The sequence below is a fragment of the Bombina bombina genome, chromosome 3 (assembly GCF_027579735.1).
Source record: "Bombina bombina isolate aBomBom1 chromosome 3, aBomBom1.pri, whole genome shotgun sequence".
Classification (NCBI taxonomy): domain Eukaryota; kingdom Metazoa; phylum Chordata; class Amphibia; order Anura; family Bombinatoridae; genus Bombina; species Bombina bombina.
The window spans coordinates 972595661-972618762 of NC_069501.1; the positions used below are offsets into that span (position 1 = coordinate 972595661).

The 23102-nt window shown below is 38.1% G+C and overlaps 1 protein-coding gene across 1 annotated transcript in view; it reads left to right on the plus strand.

Moving 5' to 3' along the window:
* The window catches only part of CACNB3 (calcium voltage-gated channel auxiliary subunit beta 3), a 237108-nt gene that overhangs the window by 16546 nt on the left and 197460 nt on the right, over window positions 1-23102 (plus strand). The window contains exons 3-4 of the mRNA XM_053705503.1: window positions 15703-15825; window positions 19260-19375. Of these exons, the coding sequence (XP_053561478.1) occupies window positions 15703-15825; window positions 19260-19375 (239 nt within the window). The remainder of the gene's footprint in view (window positions 1-15702; window positions 15826-19259; window positions 19376-23102) is intronic.

The window sequence follows — 23102 nt, forward strand, 5'->3', positions numbered from 1 at the left end:
CCCGTACCCCGCCGCAACCTAATAAAGTTATTAACCCCTAAACCGCCGCTCCCGTACCCCGCCGCCAGCTATATTATATCTATAACCCCCTAAAGTGAGCCCCTAACACCGCCGCCATCTATATTAAAATTATTAACCCCCAATGTAAGCCCCTTACACCGCCGCCATCTCTATTAAAATGATTAACCCCTAATTTAATCTACCTACCCCGCCGCCAGCTATATTATCTATGTTAACCCTAAGTATATTATAGTTAATATAGGTATTACATTATATATATTAACTATATTAACCCTAATTATATTAGGGTTAATATAGTTAATATAGTTACTATAGTATTTATATTAACTATATTAACTCTATCTAACCCTAACACCCCTAACTAAATTCTTATTAAATAAATCTAATTCATATTATAAACTAAAATATTCCAATTTAAATCTAAATACTTACCTATAAAATAAACCCTAAGATAGCTACAATATAATTAATAATTACATTGTAGCTATGTTAGGGTTAATATTTATTTTACAGGTAAATTGTTAATTATTTTAACTAGGTATAATAGCTATTAAATAGTTATTAACTATTTAATATCTACCTAGTTAAAATAATAACCCAATTACCTGTAAAATAAATCCTAACCTAAGTTACAAATACACCTACACTATCAATAAATTAAATAAACTACAAACATCTATCTAAAAATACAATTAAATTAACTAAACTAAATTACAAAAAAAAAAGAAACACTAAATTACAAAAAATAAAAAAAGATTACAAGATTTTTAAGCTAATTACACCTATTCTAAGCCCCCTAATAAAATAATAAACCCCCAAAATAAAAAAAATTCCCTACCCTATTCTAAATTAAACAAATTTCAAAGCTCTTTACCTTACCAGCCCTTAAAAGGGCCTTTTGTGGGGCATGCCCCAAAGAATTCAGCTCTTTTGCATACAAATACAATACCCCCCCCATTACAACCCACCACCCACATACCCCTATTCTAAAACCACCCAAACCCCCCTTAAAAAAGCCTAACACTACCCCCCTGAAGATCTCCCTACCTTGTCTTCACCACACCGGGCCGAACTCCTGATCCGATCCGGGCGATGTCTTCCTCCAAGCGGCAAAGAAGAATTCTTCCTCCGGCGATGTCTTCCTCCAAGCGGCAAAGAAGAATTCTTCCTCCGGCGATGTCTTCCTCCAAGCGGCAGCAAAGTCTTCATTCTTCCGGCGGCATCTTCAATCTTCTTTCTTCGCTCCGCCGCTGCGGAGCATCCATCCCGGCCGACTACTGAACTTGGAATGAGGTACCTTTAAATGACGTCATCCAAGATGGCGTCCGCCGAATTCCGATTGGCTGATAGGATTCTATCAGCCAATCGGAATTAAGTTAAAAAAATCTGATTGGCTGATTGAATCAGCCAATCAGATTCAAGTTCAATCCGATTGGCTGATCCAATCAGCCAATCAGATTGAGCTCGCATTCTATTGGCTGATCGGAACAGCCAATAGAATGCGAGCTCAATCTGATTGGCTGATTGGATCAGCCAATCGGATTGAACTTGAATCTGATTGGCTGATTCAATCAGCCAATCAGATTTTTTTAACTTAATTCCGATTGGCTGATAGAATCCTATCAGCCAATCGGAATTCGGCGGACGCCATCTTGGATGACGTCATTTAAAGGTACCTCATTCCAAGTTCAGTAGTCGGCCGGGATGGATGCTCCGCAGCGGCGGAGCGAAGAAAGAAGATTGAAGATGCCGCCGGAAGAATGAAGACTTTGCTGCCGCTTGGAGGAAGACATCGCCGGAGGAAGAATTCTTCTTTGCCGCTTGGAGGAAGACATCGCCCGGATCGGATCAGGAGTTCGGCCCGGTGTGGTGAAGACAAGGTAGGGAGATCTTCAGGGGGGTAGTGTTAGGCTTTTTTAAGGGGGGTTTGGGTGGTTTTAGAATAGGGGTATGTGGGTGGTGGGTTGTAATGGGGGGGGGTATTGTATTTGTATGCAAAAGAGCTGAATTCTTTGGGGCATGCCCCACAAAAGGCCCTTTTAAGGGCTGGTAAGGTAAAGAGCTTTGAAATTTGTTTAATTTAGAATAGGGCAGGGAATTTTTTTTATTTTGGGGGTTTATTATTTTATTAGGGGGCTTAGAATAGGTGTAATTAGCTTAAAAATCTTGTAATCTTTTTTTATTTTTTGTAATTTAGTGTTTCTTTTTTTTTGTAATTTAGTTTAGTTAATTTAATTGTATTTTTAGATAGATGTTTGTAGTTTATTTAATTTATTGATAGTGTAGGTGTATTTGTAACTTAGGTTAGGATTTATTTTACAGGTAATTGGGTAATTATTTTAACTAGGTAGATATTAAATAGTTAATAACTATTTAATAGCTATTATACCTAGTTAAAATAATTAACAATTTACCTGTAAAATAAATATTAACCCTAACATAGCTACAATGTAATTATTAATTATATTGTAGCTATCTTAGGGTTTATTTTATAGGTAAGTATTTAGATTTAAATAGGAATATTTTAGTTTATAAATGAATTAGATTAATTTAATATAAATTTAGTTAGGGGTGTTAGGGTTAGATAGAGTTAATATAGTTAATATAAATACTATAGTAACTATATTAACTATATTAACCCTAATATAATTAGGGCTAATATAGTTAATATATATAATGTAATACCTATATTAACTATAATACACTTAGGGTTAACATAGATAATATAGCTGGCGGCGGGGTAGGTAGATTAAATTAGGGGTTAATCATTTTAATAGAGATGGCGGCGGTGTAAGGGGCTTACATTAGGGGTTAATAATATTAATATAGCTGGCGGCGGTATAGGGGGATTAGATTAGGGGTTAATCATTTTTATATAGGTGGCGGCGGTGTAAGGGGTCAGATTAGGGGATAGATAAGGTAAATAGCGGCGGTTTTAGGGGCTCACAGTAGGGGGTTAGTTTATGTAGATGGCGGCGGGGTCCGGGAGCGGCGGTTTAGGGGTTAATAACTTTATTAGGGATTTCGGGGGGGGGGGGGGATCGCGGTTGACAGGTAGATAGACATTGCGCATGCGTTAGGTGTTAGGTTTATTTTAGCAGATCGCGGTTGACAGGGAGATAGACATTGTGCATGCGTTAGGTGTTAGGTTTATTTTAGAAGATCGCGGTTGACAGGGAGATAGACATTGCGCATGCGTTAGGTGTTAGGTTTATTTTAGCTGCCAGTTTAGGGAGTTACGGGGCTCCAATAGTCAGCGTAAGGCTTCTTACGGCTGCTTTTAGTGGCGAGGTGAAAATGGAGTAAGTTTTCTCCATTTTCGCCGCGTAAGTCCTTACGCTGCATATTGGATACCAAACTGCGCGGGTTTGGTATACCTGCCTATAGCCCAAAAAACTACGGGCGACGGCAGAAATATACGCGCATAACTTCTAGGTTACGCCGTATATAGGATACCAAACCCGCGCAAATATTGGCGTCGCCGGCTTTTGCGGGCGACGATTTTTATCGGATCGACCCCCTGGTATATTATACCAGGTTTCTTTCAGCACACACCAGAGTTATTCTTTAGATTTAGGTTGTCTTTTATTTATTTCTCTGTCCAGGTGATCCCATACTGCCTTTATAATATTCAGGCCAATCCATGACTGTCAGTGTTTTATCAGCTGTTTTCCTCTCCATATATGATTTCACTGCATTAGCAGTGTGCTTGGTATCGTTATCATGCTGAAAAATAAAACCATTCCCAATCAGGTGCTTTCTATAAGGAATTGCATGATGAATGAAAACCTTTCTGTAGTTTCAGTATTAATAATCCCATCAATTCGAACAATATCACCAACACCACTGGCAGAAATGCAGCCCCAAACCAGGACAGACCTTCCACCATGTTTCACTATAGGCCGCAAGCACTCATTCTTCCATGTCTCTCCAACTCTTCTTCTAACATATTGTTGATGATTGGACCCAAAAATTTCAAACTTGGATTTATCACTCCATAATACTTTTTTTCCATTGATCTTCATTCCAATCTTTGTAAACTTTAGCATATCTTTTCACCCTGTTCCCTTTTCTGAAAAAGTGGTTTCTTGGCTGCTACCCTTCCACAAAGACCATTCTTGATCAAGCTTCTTCGGACTGTAGAAGGGTCAACTTGGCATCCTGATGAAGCTGCCCGATGGTCAGCCAGGTGCTTGCTGGACTTCTTCCGATCTCTGAGAAACTTTTCATCAGCTTTTGTTTTTTCTTGGCCTTCCAGTCATATTTTTTTTTTTTTGTCCTTGACCTCTCCTAATTCTTCAAATTTCTTTATAACAGCTTGAATATCACAGCTTGAGTATCCAATTTGTTTGCTGATTTCCCTTTCAGAGTGGCCTTGCTGATGCAAAAGTATGATTTTATGTCTGTCAAATTCTGGCATTTTGAATGCAATGATGTGATTGAAAGTTGGTCTTATTAGCAAGCTTACAATGAATTAAATTCATACCACATGTGTATGTAATGCTCAAGCATGTCTTGCACAAACCTGCTGTAATAGACCTTTTTCACAGCAGTGAAATAGTAGGACAAATACAGGTGTTAGCAAAGTCATTAATTAGGGTTCCATTCTATTTAGGTATACGAGAGCCAGGTTCCTGCTATTGCTCAAGTGTAAGGGGAGGTCACACTAAATACTTGCCACTTTAGCCTATAGAAGCAGTTTTTTTTTTCCTTTCTGTTTTTTAATACTGCATACAAATATCCTGTATTTTCTGGTTGTATTCTAATAAAGAGACTGAGAAATAATTATATATGGTCCTTAATTCATTGCTAAAACAACCAATCTGATGGAGGCCTAAGACTTTTGCACAGTACTGCATGTATGTATGTATCTATGTATGTATGTATGTGAGTGTATGTATGTATGTATGTGTATATATATATTAATAAATACATCTAAACTGACTGTCTGTCACAATGGATTTCACTTTAGAAAGAAATATTTCCATACATGTTAGACCTTTGGTTCCTATTTGGTGTCATCATCTATATTTGTATGCTACCTGATGTTATGCATCCTTCTGAAGATGCTGTCAACACTTTATTCTGCCCTGCAGATGCACATTATCATGTATTACACCTTTATCAGCTTTGAATTGGCTGCAGGCATGCTTACAACCAATGCAGAATCAATACCAGTGACCTAAATGGAAGCATGTTTGTAGAAGTCAGAAGGATGCTGCTATCGGCTACATATATACATTTTATGTTTCTATGTTTTTATGTTTATTGGTTCAAAAAATTCTATTCTTTTTAATTAGATTCAAATTCATAGGAGTGAAGGTGTCCTTTTAAAGTATTTAAAATTATTATATAACAAATACTTTGTAAGAGTGTCATGATGATTGTCAAAAACTTACTGCTTTTTCCTTGTAACAATAAAATAAAAATTTTCAAGCACATATTAACTTCTTTAGACAATGAGCACATTTTTTCAAATATCAATATATGGCAATAGCAGCCTTTTTCCTGGCCTTCCTTGGAAGTACATTTAAATTAAATCTAGTTGTCTTCCTGAAAGGCATCAATAATGCTATAGTGAATCTTCCCTAAGGAAATATCAATATTGCAGACGGTCTATAGATTTACTGGGTGCCTAATTTTTCATACATAATCTTTGACTCCTGATAGCAAAAAAAAACCATCTCCTGAGTAAGTCATGAAGTAAAGGAACTATTGTCTAGACAGCAGTGGGAAAATATGTCGTTGTGGGGATTGTAAATGGGTTTGTCATCATTCTTCATATAGACTGTTCTGCCTGGCAGCACAAGTGATCTTCTTTGACCCCAAAACCATAATTCTATGAATCAAAGGGGGAAAAATGAAGTTAATGGCAAGATGTAAATCCTTTCTGTAAATGAAGCCGCTATTGCAAACTTCTTAATCAACCTGAAACAATTAAATTGACAATTTGTTTTTGGGCTCTGTAGATTTGTTAAAATTGTTAAAAAGTGATAAAGCCGCTACAGAACCAAGCAAGCGAGGATTCCAAGGAGATACACTCCCCCCACGATCCGGTTACCTGATTGGCCTCCAACGGAACACGTGAGACACACGACGTCAGGGAGAGGAAGCAAGCCGCCGGGAACTTCAAACAGAGAGACGCTGATCCTCCATTAAGGTATACCATCGGGCGTACAGCTTCCCAAGACCCCAAAGATAAACGAGGTAAGACACAATCAGAAGTCCGGTTAGGGGGAGTGCAACACTACATTGTCCAGATTTGGAGACACGAAAGATAAGTAAAAGAACTCAGTTGTGGCCACAACTTCACTACATATTTTTCGCAACAAATGTATACATAATCTAAGAGTAAAACTAAGACACACAAGGAGAGTGTGCACTGGAGTATCTGATACCACATCACTAATCAGACTCTAACAGCCTTCTTATGTAAAACGGACTTTTATACAAAGTTTTTTATTATATGTATGCCAACAATAGGTGGCTAACGGAATCATTCTGAATTTATCTTAGTAATATTTTATCTGTATAAATTTTATTTGTATCTGCAATTATTTTTATTTTTTATTTTTTATTTTGTATCTGCATATATAACGTGAAATTTCATATAAAAATATTTTTGAACTTTAACTAGTTTGGTGTCATTAGATAGATATATCAATTTGGTATGAACTAATACAGAGGAGCAATCCATTTATTTTACGACTAATTAAGGGATTTAAAGGCAAAATACGGAACTATATTTTAAAGGCACATTGATTTAAAGGCATAAAACGATATTAGGTCTCAAGGTATATACTATATGCACTATTAGCATAATATATGCACTATTAACACTATTAGCATAATATATGCACTATTAACACTGTTTAAAACCATAGGTTAACACTAAATAACAATAATATAGTGTTGACCATTTATAATCACGAGGTGATAGATAGACACTTGGAACAATTGGAAATACACATGAATAATATATAATAGATAATACATATAATTACCACATACAATAGTCCAACTCACAGCTAGAACTATTAGCGCTCTCCACACCCCCTCACACATACCTTGCATAACCCTGATATTGGGAGAATATCAGAATTGGGGTAGCATTGTGAGCTGTAAAGGTTTGATAATAGTACACGCCACACACACCCCTAAACACAGCACAGCATTTTTTTCCAATATATTATTTTTATTAGACAATGGTAGAAGCAATATGGCTGTCAGTCATGAAATATTGTATCTATCCCCACCAGAAGAATGAGCGGTCCTCCCATTAGTTAATACATTTTTGTAATGTATGTAAAAATAGCATGTAGTTTAGGTTAAGAAAAAGTGACGGTTTAGGTGTTTGGTTGTTTTCCAAGTATTTCAAGGTGATTGGTTGGAGTTTAAAAGGGCAGATCTTGAGTCTGTTTTTGAAGGTCTGTTTTGAAAGATTGATATTCAGGATTTCAGATTTCTGGAGGTTAACAGAAAAGTATGAAAATGTGCCGAATTAATCAAGTTCTGCTATACTCACAGGGATAGAGGTTAATGGGGAGGATAGGGTAAAGAGGATATCGCCGATGTAGGGTAAAAGCTTATATTTATTGGGTCCCATTTTTACACCTGTAATATTATTCCTGATTTTGGCAGCCAATACCTCCATACTAATGATAAAAAGCAGTGGTGACAGTGGACATCCCTGACACATGCCGTTTCTTATGGGGAAACTATCAGAAAGGGTACCGTTCAGTTTTACGCAGGCGGTGGGGTTACTATGGAGACTCTGGATGTGTTGAATCATGGTATCGCCTATCCCTATTTTATGGAGAGCAGAGAACAGGAAGGTTCAATTTATTCTATCAAATGACTTTTGGCGTCATTGGATAACAGTATGAAATCAGTTTTTTTGGTTTTGGTGAAGTCTATTAGTTGTTGTACTCTCAGGGTGTTGTCCTGAGCCTCCCTGCCTGGGATAAATCCTGCCTGGTCAATATAGATGATGTGTGTTAAGACACTATAAAACCTCTTCACAAGTATTTTGGAGTACATTTTAGGTGGTCAGGTTTGCCTGGTTTGGGCATCACTGATATATGAGCTATGAGGCATTCTGTCTCTTTCTTATCTATGTCGCAAAACATCACTAAAAGGTGAGGGGCGAGGCTATTTTTAAATTGTTTGTATTATTGTTAGAGAACCCATGTGGGCCTGGGCATTTCCCATTGGGTAATTCGTCTGTAACTTGAAGTACTTCCTCTAGTGTAATTTGGAGTCTAGGCCATTTGGTATTTAAGTATTGGGTGTGTGAGCAACTGAAGGAGGACTTCCATCGGGGGAAAGGTTATAAAGCCTCTTGTAATAGTCTCTAAATTGTTTGGCAATAGATTTAGCATCTAAAATCTTTTCGCCTTTTTGGTTTTCAATTTGGTGAATCTGGTTTTGTAGTGATCTTTTTTTTTTTTTTCAAAGCTCTAGCTAAGAGGGGCCCAATTTTATTGCCTCCGTGTTAATAGAGTTTTCTAAGGTAGAGGGCCTGTCTTTGTGGCTCTTGGTTTAGGAAGGTGTTCAGTTCCGTTTTAGCTTTCGCTAGTTTATCGAGGAGTTCTTTATTATGCAGTATGTTTTTATGTGCCGTTTCAACTGTGTCAAGGTTGTGTAGAAGTAACTTGTATAAGGGAATCTGTGATTTATTATTTGTGGCTTTTTGTTTTATGATTTCGCCCCTGAGGACTGATTTGTGTACTAGCCACAGTATAGCAGGGTTAGATGATTGTATTGTGTTGAATAGGAAATATTCTTATATTGAGTTTTGAATTTGGTCTCTGATTGTTATATTATTTAAAAGTGTTATCTAGTCTCCAAAGAAATTGGCGGAGGGGAATTGTTGGTCAGTTAAAAGTTAAGGAGATGGTAGAATGGTCGGACCATGGGGCAGATTGATTGCTGATTCTGAGGCGTGTCTATCCATGAGTATGACTTGTTGGGGTTGAGGAAAAAGATATAGTTATGGGGAAGGGGGTGCTGTAGTTGCCAAACGTCAATTAGTGAATCTAATTTTAATGTAGACAGTAGAGTGTTTCTTGTTTTTGTGGATGTTGAACTAATACCTCTTGAATTGTCAAGTGTGGGGAATAGAGCAACGTTAAAGTCCCCTCTGACCATAGGGAAGGTCATGAGTAAAGGTTGAGGGTGTTGTGAACTGCTCTTATCTAGCACAGCATTTTTAAATGACTTCATGGATTTCTCTGCATCCATGTTTCATGTTCCCTCTTTCTCTTGTAAAGTGTGGTGAAGTATGGAAGCAGTTATTTATTCTGCATCTATGTTTCCTCTGTCACGTGTTTTTTGTTCTTATCTATTTCTTACTGTATGTCTTATCTATTTCTTATCTATTTCCTTGAGGTACAAAATAATAGTTATAGGTAGCTTTGATACAACAACACTCACTGAAAAAGCTGGATCCTGCTGGATGCATGTCTGGATCCGACGGGGCGGAGCCTTGCAGCCGCCATGATCAGTCGCAAAAAAGAGAAGCTCCTCACAATCTTGAGATATCTGGATATTTACCGTGGCATATATCTACCTTTCCTTGCCAAAACAACGTTTTATGAAAGTGGAAATTAAGCTGAACCGTTTACTACTAAATAATGCCATCATTCCTACTACTAGTGTTATAACACTAGAGGTGCGTCACAAGCATGGCGGCATAGACTGAAGAAACATCTACATCACCCCCCCCCCCCCGGTTTCCCGGGGTTAGCAGGCTAAGGCAGCCGGACTAAGCTAACTACAGTCTGGGCTCACACTAGGGGCTATTCGGAAACAGACTCGCATAGCAGCTTCAATTTGCGGAGTACATAGGGGGACATCCTAGCACACAACATGGAGGTACTAGCAGCTGTGGACACTTGGGAGCGCAATATCAGTAACGCGATTACACAAAGCTACGACCAGCTAAAGAAGGATCTTTGCTCAATAATTCTGGGCATCTCGGACCTGTGTTCCGCTCCTACCCCGAAGCCCTCGGAGGGCTGCCTCAGAGCTGATAGGAACTTTACTTACCCGGAGCTACAGGCAAAGTCTGGCTGGCCTCCCGCTTCCTTCTACAAGGCCCGAGGGGCTGCTGCGTCACAGAGCTCTATCCCTGGCCCTGAGGCCACTGAGGCTAAAGGAGCAGGTCTATCTCACATAAGGGTATCGTCAACCTTTTTCAAGCAGAAATCTGGTGCACACCGCAACTGTGGGGGACAAAATGATCTGTCAACCAGCATTTCTGATTGCAACAAGCCTGGTTTATCACCCCAGAGAAACTCTCTCTCCATCTTGCAGCGTGAGGACATTGATATCCCGAGAGAGCCTGATCTTGCAGGTAACCCTCCACAACAAACCGGTTGCAGTGCCGCGACAAGCCTGGCCTCTCAGATGAACACTGTCGTTGATTATATAAGGATGGGTATCGGATAAAGTAAATAACGGACATGGAGCTCAGGTCTTTTGGCTTGTGACAAGATGGACGCTAGTAACTATTTCTAGCTTATACTAAGTCAAGAGTTCTATTATACGTTAGCTACTGCTTCTCTACTATGATATAGATACACATTGTTTGATATATTTCTTAATAGTTTCTATATACAATATCAATGTATAGCACTAGACTAGTGATAGTGTGGTTTAATGCTCACCCTGTTTTTGTTTTGGTCTCTTGATTATTTATATGACTTTTGGAGGTGAATGGAAGACTTATGTATTTCATATTATTTTCTATCAAAGCTTAGGTATACAGGTATGCATATACTCATTTTGCTTGGATCATGTCTAACACATATCTTTAAACTGTCGTAGTACTGAGGTTCATGTTAAGGAGGGTTTTACATATTTTGCTAACTATCCCTATCATCTAAGCTCAAGAGACTGTCCACAGTGAGCTCACAAGGTTCAGTATTGATGTACTTCTATGGAAATGACTCGGCATCCCCCCGCACTGCCAGCGGCCGAGGTAGTGTGACATGCTGAGAAATTTTACATATTTCAAAACAGTAATACATCAGTTTAAATTCCGGTCTCTCTGTGGTTTTAAGTTCAGGGTACTAGATACATAGCTAGCAGCTATTATTACAGATTCAGTATAATATGATCCTACCCATCAGAAAACATAATTAGTTATCAGAGTTCCTTTATCCCTGAAGTAACCCTTGAAACCTAACCATATTTAAGCATTTTAACCCTTTTATTTTTATCTTCTTTTTGCTTTCCACTTCCATACTATTATCACCATTAGTATTTCCATCCTCCCGGACCTAAATAGCCATTGTAAACTAAGGTACATAGGGTAATTCTGGTGTGTGTAGGATATAGTTCTAATAAGATCTCTTGAGACATTATATTTAAACCATTAATTATATAGCATGCTGTTGTTATTACAGAACTAGTTTAGCAGAAGCTTACATGTCAGGTAATATAATTAGCTAATTAAGCTCTTTTATTCCCACAAAAATTCCTAGGACCCAACCATGTTTAAGCACCCCTCCCAGTTTTAATCTCATAATATAGAAGCTTCAACTCCAAGCTTTTGACATTCCAGTACTCACACTATACCAGTTATGAATGGCCCCTATAAATCTATAAACCTGCAAACCTATCTTATGCCTACTATTAGAAGGATATAGTGTTCAGATATTATAGACTCATCAACACCTAGTTACCTATATTCTCTATATGCTGTTTAGCCTGCTATACTTTTTCCTCTATTCTCTTGGTTTATCTTTTATCTTTCCTCTATCTATATATTTTCCCAGGTCCAAGAGTGACCGTGTTGAACATTAATGTACCTCCCCGAGTTTTTCAGTTTGCATAGGTCCAAGAGTGGCCTGTTTTAGCAATTGAGGTGCAAGCATCGCTTATATAAATTAAAAAAGCAGGTTCCATTCACTCAGTTGGGTACAAACCTGTTGTAATTGAGATGACCTGTCCTTCTATATCCTGTTAATTTTGCAGTATAGTCATGTTTAATTTCAGGTCTAAGTGACATTGCCAGTAACTAAAGATATGTCTGCTATATTATTCATTGTACCTTTTACTGTTGTTATTGTTTTGTACAACCTCAATAAAAATTATTAAAAAACAACAACACTCACTGACACAAATTCTGTCTCTCTCACACACATGCAAGTAGCAGTTGTGTTATTTCTATAAAATGACTATAAAATGATTTCTATAAAATGATTTCTATGAGAATGGTTTGTCACACTTTCAAGCACATCCCTAGGCAGACAAACTGAACTGAGATATATGGGTGCATTTAGTGAAAATAGTCTATTCCTATCTCACATGAAATTGAACTTAGAAATGATAAATAGAAAAAACTTGCCCAAGGTACCAGGGAATTGTTAGCATTTTTACTATTACTCTGGTTAAACAGAAATAGCCTTTGTTTTTTTTATTTACCTATGAAATAAATATATATATATATATATATATATATATATATGTACTGTATGTATGTATGTGTATATTTGTGTGTGTGTGTGTATATATATGTGTATATATATATATATGTGTGTGTGCGCAGGGCCGGCTTGTTGCCATGGTTGCCGGATGCGGCGTGTCTAAAATCAGCTGCAAAATAGACACAGGCCAAATTATAGGACATAATACATAGCGGTGTACCTTACAATATGACATCTTTGCAATTATATGTCCTCAGTATAATGGCCAATTGTTTATCTATTAACAATATCTATATCTTGTTACATAATTGTCAGCCTAAATATGCATATATCTAAAGTGCTAACAAATAACATATCTACCATCTAACTAGAGTGATTCACATTTTACATTTCATAGAGGCAAAAAGGTACATACGACAATAAGAAAGGAACCCTATCTACATGACAATCTATTATAGATTCACAACATCATTACGCATTATAGAGCATAGGATCTACACTAAAACACTATAAAACTAGTATATACACATATATAAGAGGGGCATAGAAACTGAATTCTAAACAAGGGCCTGGGATTTATCCCTTAAACTGTATGGCTGTCTAGTAACATATCCTAAGTATGGCCCACAATTAGAACATCTATACTATATTGCAAGTTATGTTAAAATGAATATTTAAAGAAAGCAGTGCTAATCAAGGTGTGTATTCAATCCCCTGGGCACCAGAGTCCCTAGGTTGAATATCCATCTCAACTCGCACTGCAACAGCATTTTACTTCTATCTAGCCTGAGGGGCGATGTGATCTATGATCACATACCTCAAATCTGAGACTGTATGGCCACTCAGCACAAAATGCCAAGCCACAGGCTGTTCGGACCCATGATTTTGTATGGCAGCTCTAATCGAAGTGCGGTGACTGGCCATATGCATTCAGAGGTCATCCACTGTTTTTCCGACATAGAATAACCCACACGGACAGTGTAACAAATACAAAATGAACATAGTGGTGCAGGTTACTCTATGCCGGATCTCAAATGTTCTATTAGTTCCAGAGTGAGTAAAGAATTTGGTGTTTAATAGACCATTGCAGGTGGTACACCCATCACATCTGTAGCAGACAGGTTTCACTTGTTGTATCCAAGTGGTAGTCCTGTAGCTATGGACAGGATACTCTTTTACCAGACCTAGAAGACCCTGCTATTACAGAAAATGTAATATCACTACAATGGATACATCTGGTAATAGCTCTGATTCTGATATACCAATGAATGGAGTGGAGTGGTCACGCACACTAAAAAACTTGGGAGGCACAGGACACATGTCAGGAGAGGGGTGGTAAGAGGAAGACCACCCAGATTGAGGAGAATGTAGCCCCTGACATTATTATCAAGCTGAGTTCTTACCCACTGTCACCACTCAAGTCCAAAGTATAAAATAAAGGTCTATCATTCATTCCCACTAATTTCCAACAACCCTTTGATATGTTTGTGGATTTACAGAAATTCGAAAGAAGTCTACGATTGAAGGAACACTTTGGTACTACCAGAGGCGACCCTATACAATTTTAACAGAGGAGTCTTTTTGATCCTACCAGCTCAAATACTAGCTTTAAAACCTATGCCAGGCTGCTGGATGAACAGACCCATGATAGCTGTGCACAGGCTTAAACCCAGTGTCGGAACAGCCTGACAAAATACAAATGTAAAACGTTGGATTCATTGAGGAAGAATAAGGATCTCATTTTCAGAGAAGCTGACAAGGGTGGCACCCTTGTGATCTTGGATTACACCTACTATCAGCAAGAAGCTCTATTACAACTGAAAATTGATCCTACGAAGATCTTTAAAAAACAGATTGATTATTAGATGAGGCTATGCGAAGGGTGGCTTGATAAGAATGAGGTTTACTTTATGAAAATACAGTACCCTTGTATCCCGGCGTTCTACACCTTGCCAAAAGTGCATAAACATCCTACTTGTCCCCCAGGTAGGCCGATAGTGTCTTCCATTGATTCACTATTGCAACCTATTGCCACATACCTTGTTAGCATTCTCCAACCACTGGGGCGTAATATGCCATCTTTTCTATTGGACTCTGTGAGTTTGATCAAGGAGATGAAACTTTTCCCGACAATTAAAGAACCACTAATACTGGTGACACTCGATGTGGTGAGTTTGTACACCATAATACCACATGATCTGGGGCTGATGGCTATTCAAAAACAGCTAAATCGTTACTCCTATGTGGAACCTCCAGTGGAGCTAATTCTGGAGTTACTTGAGATGTGCCTGACAAGGAACTACTTCACATTCGAAAAAAACTTTTATTTACAGCTTATGGGAATGACGATGGGGTCAAATGTGGCCCCATTGTACGCCAACCTTTATATGGCCGAATTTGAAGAGTTTGGTACCAGTTTATTAAAACATCATCAAGTTGAATACTTTAAGAGGTATTTTGATGATGCATTCCTGTTATGGGGTGGAACAGAAGCAGAACTCCAGACCTAAAGGTTCAATATGAAGGAAGGTAAATTATGCACTACATTATTCAGAAAGGAGACAGATAGAAACTCCTTATTGAATGCAACAAGCTGTCATCCTCCTTTCTTAAAAAATGCTTTGCCAATATTCCCAATTCAAAAGGGTTGAACACAACAACAGGAAGACGTCCCAAGCCCAGATACAGTTAACAGAAATGAAAAATAGATTTCTACAACGTGGCTATAAGGAGAAATCGGCCGCCAGCAGGGAGGTGTCAATCAATCCGATCGTACTCGATCTGGTTGAATTGCGGCGATGTCTGTCTGCCTGCTCAGAGCAGGTGGACAGGTTATGGAGCAGGCTCGCCAGAAACACGGGGCCTCAAGCTCTATCCGGAGCTTGATAGATAGGCCCCATATTGTTTTAAATAGAAATTAGGCATTTAACAGTTTTAGATCTTAATTTCCAGTAAGTGGCAGTTAAAAATGGTCCGAAAAACTGTAGTGTATGGTGTTCCAGTTCTCAGAAGCCAGAAGCAGACCAGATTTTCAGGATTACCTTGGAATAGGCGGCTAAATTAGAAAACCCCAAAATTCAGATATCCTGTAAATCTAACCTAAATTCAAGAAACTCTGTTATAGTTATATACTAATGTTTGCCATAATTTAGTTTAATTGGATAGTGAAGAGAAAGCTATACTTTATTGATTCTAGATCGAGATATCAGTATATTTGTTCCTAATGTCTACCATATGTCTTCTTTAGCTCAAGCCAGTAGCGTTTGCTGTACGAACCAATGTCAGTTACTGTGGAGCGTTGGATGAGGAGTGTCCAGTTCAGGGAGCTGCAATTAATTTTGAAGCCAAAGATTTTCTACATATCAAAGAGGTAAGAGCAAATGTAACATAGAGAGCATATAAAGAACTTCTACTTATGGGCAGGTCATCAATGAAATACGGTAACCGCTTCCCAATAGCACACAGTAGAATTACATTAGAACCCTCCCTATGGTGTTAAAAACACGTAAAAAATGTGATGCAAACATTTTGGTATTTTGATATTCTGAACTAACATTCAAGTGGCAAAATGAATGGCTCTGACAGCCAATCCAAAGCCAGTAGTTGAGATGACACACGCATTTTAGTTAGTTTTGGAACTGAAAAAATGCAGCTCAAAATATCAAATAATTAAATTACAGGATAATGAAAAGATAATAATCATTTAACATTTTAAATTGTGATACCTTTTAAATCGTATTTAGTTCATAAACTAAATATATTATACATTTTAAGCATTATGCATGGCATTTTGTTTAGAATTTTCAATAGTCTATTCAGCTGCCCAGTTAGGTAGTTAGGATAGTTGTCACCCTTGAATTAAATAGATTGTCCCATTTTTGACAGTTTACCTAAAACACACTTTGGGGCCTATTTATTATGATGCGAGCGGACATGATCCGATATTGCGGATCATGTCCACTGCACATTGATATCTTGTGAACTGCTGGTGCAATGCCGCCCCCTGCAGATTCGCAGCCAATCGGCCGCTAGCAGGGGGTGTCAAACAACCCGATAGTATTCGATCGGGTTGATTTCTTTCTGTCCGCTGCCTCAGAGCAGGCTGACAGGTTATGGAGCAGTGGTCTTTAGACCACTGCTTCATAACTTCTGTTTCAAACACGGGGCATCAAGCTCCATACGGAGCTTGATAAATATACCCCTTTACCTTTTCTTTTACTCCAGAAAACACATCTCTTACTTGGGCTCAATGATCTAATGCTCTCCCTTCAGATGAGATAATATAAGAAGCCTTGCCAGTATGGCAAGGGCCCTTAAAATTTTTTAGAACACACAAATTTTACTTTAAGAGATGTTATCTCACTATATAGGGTTCTGTATGTGTAGGAAAGATCCCTATATTACAATATAAGGTATAAGATAGAGTTTGTGTGATTTCTCTCCATGGAGGCGAGTTTTTCATCATTAGGCCCTCAGTATGCCCGTGTTCTTCATTAAGCCTCTCTCATCAATAAACGTTTGTCATCCCTGTTATCCTGCAGTTCCATCTGTGACACGAGAGAACACACAAACACAGTTGTGTTTAACAAAAATCACTGTATGTAACATGGCACATATTTTGTATTTATTGCACCTTGATACATTCACCTTTCAGTGTTCTTATTTAGACTCTTTAACCTGCTAAATTTGGTGAAAAAGGTTTAAATGTAAGTAATTAGACAGGATTTGTGTTCTCATCCAATACAATCAACAACAAAATAAAGCTTACTTTGTTTTTGCTCAGCTGATCAACGCAAGTGCCTGCAACAAGCTGTTTTCAAAGTTAAATTTAGTCAGTTCTAGAACTTTATATTTCAAGTATTTAGCCAATATATTTGTTTTCAAATCTATCTTTTATCTATCTATCTATCATTCTGTCTACCCAGTTTTTGTAGGCTTCCACCAGTTTACTGACCAAGCAAGCATAAACTTTGTTGTAGGAAAATTTAATCACCGAATTTCTGTTTCAAATACTATGAGGATACCTAGGTTATGATTACAGATTTGAGAATACCAACTCACTGTTCCCTCGGATATATCATTATGTAGCTTGTTAGTGCATAACATGTGTAGAGTTTACATGCATATGCTACCTGATAATTGTTAACCTCTTTTTACTGATTCATTTATATAGGAAGCTGAGTCAGATTACTTTTTTTCAGAGTCTGTTGATCTGCTAAAAATACCTCAACCCCTACCTTTCATGACAGCACCTTTCAGTATAATGCTCACATATAAATGCACACAAAACGGTATGTTGAATATTGTGTATTGGTATCTTCTATAGCTATTAAGATATCATTTAGATGGATTTAAAGGGACATAATACTCGTATGCTAAATCACTTGAAACTGATGCAGTACAACTGTAAAAGGCTGACAGGAAAATATCACATGAGTATCTCTATGTAAAAAAGAAGATTGTCCTCAGCATACCAGAGTAAGTCCTGTGTAAAACGTTATACTTCAGCTGCTGCCCAGCTGCAGTTAAAATATTTTTTTTAAAAAAATGAAGAAATGAACAGCAGCCAATCAGCATCAGCAGTGCTGAGGTTATAAACTCATTTACTGTGATCTCATGAGATTTCACTTAACGCTTGTGAGATTTCATAGTGAACTTCCTTAAACTGAATAGGGAAATAACATTAGTGTGCACAAAGCTCACTCCCTTGCCTGTCCCGGGACAGACATACTGATTTGCTGCTTAAAGTCCTTTGCTATGGGGTTTGAATACTTAGGACATTTTGAGGTAAAATATCTTTCTTTTTTACATAGAGCTGTTCAGGTGAAATTTTCTAGTCAGCTTTTTACAGCTTTGCTGCATCACTTTCAAGTGCTTCAACATTTGGATATCATGACCCTTTAAGCTAGATGATAAAAGGTACTATCTACGTTCAGGCAAATAAGTTAGACAACCTATTTCTCTGAGTTAAAAACCTTGTTACTATGATACTATGCTCTTGTACTGTGTCCCCTGTCCTCTGTTCTTGTTTGGTCAGACCAGATCTTTACCAACTCCTTTTTTTCATACGCACAATGTGATTGATGTTCTTCATATTCATGTTCAGGGCTCAAGCCTAAAGGTCCAGTAAATGCTGAAGATTTTATAGCCATCCTCTGGTATTGTTTTCCAGAGCCCTGGTGCTAAAACTTAATCATGACCCCTAAGGAAGCTGTCAGTCCTCCAGTGATCAGATCAATCACAGAGACTAATAAATCTATTATATTTCCGCACCAACTAGTGTGACAACACAAACTCCCCAAAAGATCTCCTTATCGAATATAAAAAAGATTAAATGTAAAGAAATAGGGAGCGCCTAAAAATGTAAAGGCTTAAGTGTAAGCACTTAAATATATGTATACAAGAAACAAATCACATCAATTTATTAACTATAAATAATACACATTAAAAACGGAGTTGAGCTATGACTACTGTGACTACTGATGAATAAAATGAGTATATGCGTTTATGGTTTAGATAAAGAGTACTATTTCAGAATTGTTACAAAAATGCTCCTGAGATCCTATGCACCTATTTAAGCTTACTATTTAGAAAAGGATTGCAAAAAATAAAAATCAAAGCAAATTTGCTAACATAAGTAAATTTGAACTTCTTGTTTTAACTGCATTTTGTGTCTAAAGCATAAAAGTTGAATTTTAACTTTACTGTCCCTTTAAATTACAGCAGCATGTCTAAACATATTCCTATATGATAGCACCAGCAGTGGAATCTTACATTTTGCATCATGGTATATTTGTCTTACAGAAATACAACAATGACTGGTGGATCGGGCGGCTAGTAAAAGAAGGGGGGGACATCGCCTTTATTCCAAGCCCCCAGAGGCTAGAGGCCATCCGACTGAAACAAGAGCAGAAAGCAAGGTAGGGTTTAAATTAAAGGTGCATGAAGAAATTGCACTGCACATACATTATAAAGATCAGCTATTAGACTAATGCTAAGTTGCTTATTTGCTGATTAAGGCAACTATCGCAGCTCTATTGCTGTTGCGGAAAAAGCCTCAACAAGCACAGTTTTATTAAGCAGCATCACACAATAAAAATTAGACATGTTCGTTTGTCAGTTTCCTTAAGTGCCAAATATGGAAGAAGTCGGCTACTTGCGGCATTCAGCTCTTTTTTTTTCTTGTGAAAGTGCAACAATCTAATACTTGTACAGATCTTACGGCCAGATTACGAGTTTTACGTTATGAGCGGCTCGGTACTAACTTGCAAGTTATTTCCACCGCTCACCTACCTATAGCGCTGCTATTACAGGTTTGCAAAAACCCGGCATTAGCGGGCAATATTGCAGCATTGAGCTCCATACCGCACACAAATACCAGCGCTGCTTTGAGCTGGTTTTATGTGCTCGTGCACGATTTCCCCATAGACATCAATGGGGAGAGTCGGCTAAAATAAAACCTAACACCTGCAATAAAGGAGCGTAAAGCTCCGTAACGCAGCCACGAGCACGTTTTCCCAGCTTACCGCTACCGTAAGCAACGCTGGTATTGAGGGTTGAAGTGGAGCTACATTAGGCTCAACGCACCCTTTTTTGAGCCAAACGCAGCCCCTCAGACAACTCTAAATACCAGCGTTGTTGGAAGGGTGCATTGGGAAAAAAAGCAGCGTTAGCTACGCGGGTCTTTACTGACAAAACTCTAAATCTAGCCGAATGTGTTTTGTCCCTATATTGGGGCCTTTTTAAAGAATTCTTGAAAAATTGATTTCTATGGGGAAAGAAAAGTTATGTTTACACCTAACACTCTAACATAAACCCTGAGTCTAAACACCCCTAATCTGCCGCCCCCAACATCGCCAACGCCTGCCTAACAGTGACGTGCAGTGACGTCAGAGGCTAGTGAGGCACATATATGAACCCAACAGAGGCAGCTTAAATTTACGGTTAAATTGGCAGGTTGCAGGTCGAATTAACTGCTAATATTAAATTTGCTTCATTCTTTTGGTATATTTTGTTGAAGGATATGCAGCAATATATATATTTACAGTATATAAACATACACACACAGTGCTATATATTGCAGGGTCATAATTGCAGGATACACTCCAGCCATATTTTCATTATAGACATAGGAGTTAGTTCTAATCAGGGATTTTTTTTATCAACCATATTTCTAAATGGAAATTTATAGTGATTTTCCCCTTAACCTATGTATTGAGGATTGATCTTATTTGTATTTGTAGAACTGTTAAAATGGAGGGAGAAGTTTTTCTGATCAAATTTGATATTTTTCTATCTGCTTTGGTTAGTGGGGAGACTTTCTTTGCATTCAGCAAAGCCCAAATGCAAGTACATTTGGAATTATTTAAAAACTGGTTATATCTTCATTCCACAACAAATAGGAAGTGGACAGAATATCCCAGAGGTTTTAGTTTCCTGTATTTAACCAGGGCTCTGCTTTAGGGGTGCATTCATTTCCACCATAAACCTAATATACAGTATATTACACTTAAAGCTGACCAGTCTGAGGGCATGAAATGCCATATAACTTGTTTTAGAAGCTTACTTTGAACTGATACTGAATTCCCCTAGAAAACACAGGACTTGTTTACCAACCAATTCACTGAGCTTAAGTTCAGCATTATTCTTTGCAATAATTCCTTTGAAAAAAAAAAAAAATGTTTTTCTTTTTTTTAGTTTCCTAAAACAGGAATGTAGTACCATATCATAACTATATGACACACAATGCATAGGAATCTGAGAAAGAAAGAAGGAAAGAGAGAGAGAAAAAGAGAGAGAGAAAGAAAGAAGGAGAAAAGGAAATAAGGCAATATTTCCCTTCACCTTCCCCCCACTAAGTCAGAAGCAGGCCATGGTTGTATAATATCTCCTTCAAACTATGAGAGGAAAGGCTATTACCAGCTAATAACCATCAAAAGTTTTGAGAAACTAACCTGCTGTCAAAAAGGCAGCACATTTATAATGAAAATAGTACCTGCTAAACCTCCACAAACTGAGCTCCCCTCAGCCAGGGAGTTGCCAGTAAGACCTGCATACTTGCATAGGAAAGACAAACTCTGACAAAAGTAGCAATGTTCCTTCAATAGCATAAGCATTAAAAGCAAGTCACTGTTGGGAAAAATGCATTATTGAAGCCAGGATTTCTAACTCACTGGAAATACAATATGCAACTATGCAGTAAATAATGTATATGTAATTGTACTTGGTTTGTAAATCTACTAACACTTATAATATAGTAAATTCCATGGCATTTGTTCAGGCAATATGCTATCTTGGCAATTGGCACATCTGAGTGATATATATGCTGCATGATTCCTATAAACATCCAAAATATCTACATGAACAATGATTAATAAATCTGATTAAGACAGTTTAAGATATCTGGCCAGCTTTGATATTTCTCATTTTCACCATGCTCTGATTTTAAATGCATGGTTTAAGCTCTAAAAAGTGTAATAAGCCTCTTTCTGCTCTGTGTAGATTCTAAAACAATTTCCTTGTGTACTCATATTTAAAAGGGACAATAAGCAATATATCTATATTATTACAGTGCAATAAATAATATATATATGTTGTTTATTGTCTCTTTAAGGAAGGGTAGTGGTACACAAGGAAATATCAGTTTTATAATGCACACAGAGCTGAAAGAGGCTTATTACACATTTTAGAGATAAACCATGCAATATTAGAGCATGGTGAAAATGAGAAATATCAAAGCTGGCCAGCATAGCATATTAACACACTAGGGGTTAAAACAAAGCAGTGTTGTGCTGTGCTGGGGAACTGTAGTAAAGAGCCTGGTTACAATCCTGCTCAGCCCCCATCGCAGTGCACATGAAAGAAACTGAGCAGACCATACTTTGTGCAGCACCCTTATTGCCCTCTTACCTAGGTTCACTGTCAGATTTAAGGCTATAAATTAAGCTGCTGTCCGTTTTCTGCCTTATGTTAGAGGCTGACTGCACTGTGCTCCGGGAGGAAAGGGAGGGGACTGGCTTTAGTGAGAGAAGCTGCAGCTTGCTCAGAATCAGCCCAGTAGTTTAAGAGGAAGCAGTGGCTGGGAACATTATACCCCCAAAAGCTACTATCTGGGGACAAAAACCCCCCAGCAGTGCTCAGCACTAGTAATAACATTTAAATTAAAACAGATGTAGCACAACCGGCATCCCCTAATGTCGCTGCACTATTAGCACTGCTGCTAGACTACTGTTGTAGTTCAGCTGTTGCACTAATAGCACAGGGACATTGGTTATTTGTAGGAGCACAGGTTTTTTTTAAAACTTATTTCTAGTGTGCCAGCTTCAGGAGAGGGAACGGTGGATGATCTTTATTAACCCCTTACTCAAGTCAGCAACTCTTATCCATTACCTCCTCGCCTCAATAGCTGTAGTCTTGCACAGTGTCCCGGTTCTCCCCCGTCCCAGAGTACTCCACTGACTGCCAGCAGTGTTCCCTGTAGGACGGTTCCTCAGGCAGGGACCAAGGCAGCAGCTGTTGATATTTCCTCTAGCTGAGAAGTTGAAGGCTGCTCAGGACAACAGGAGTGGATGCACAGCAGTCTCTCTACTCTTCCCGCCAGTGGTCCTTGCTTTGCCCATGCGCAGGGAGTCAAACATCGCTGGTCAC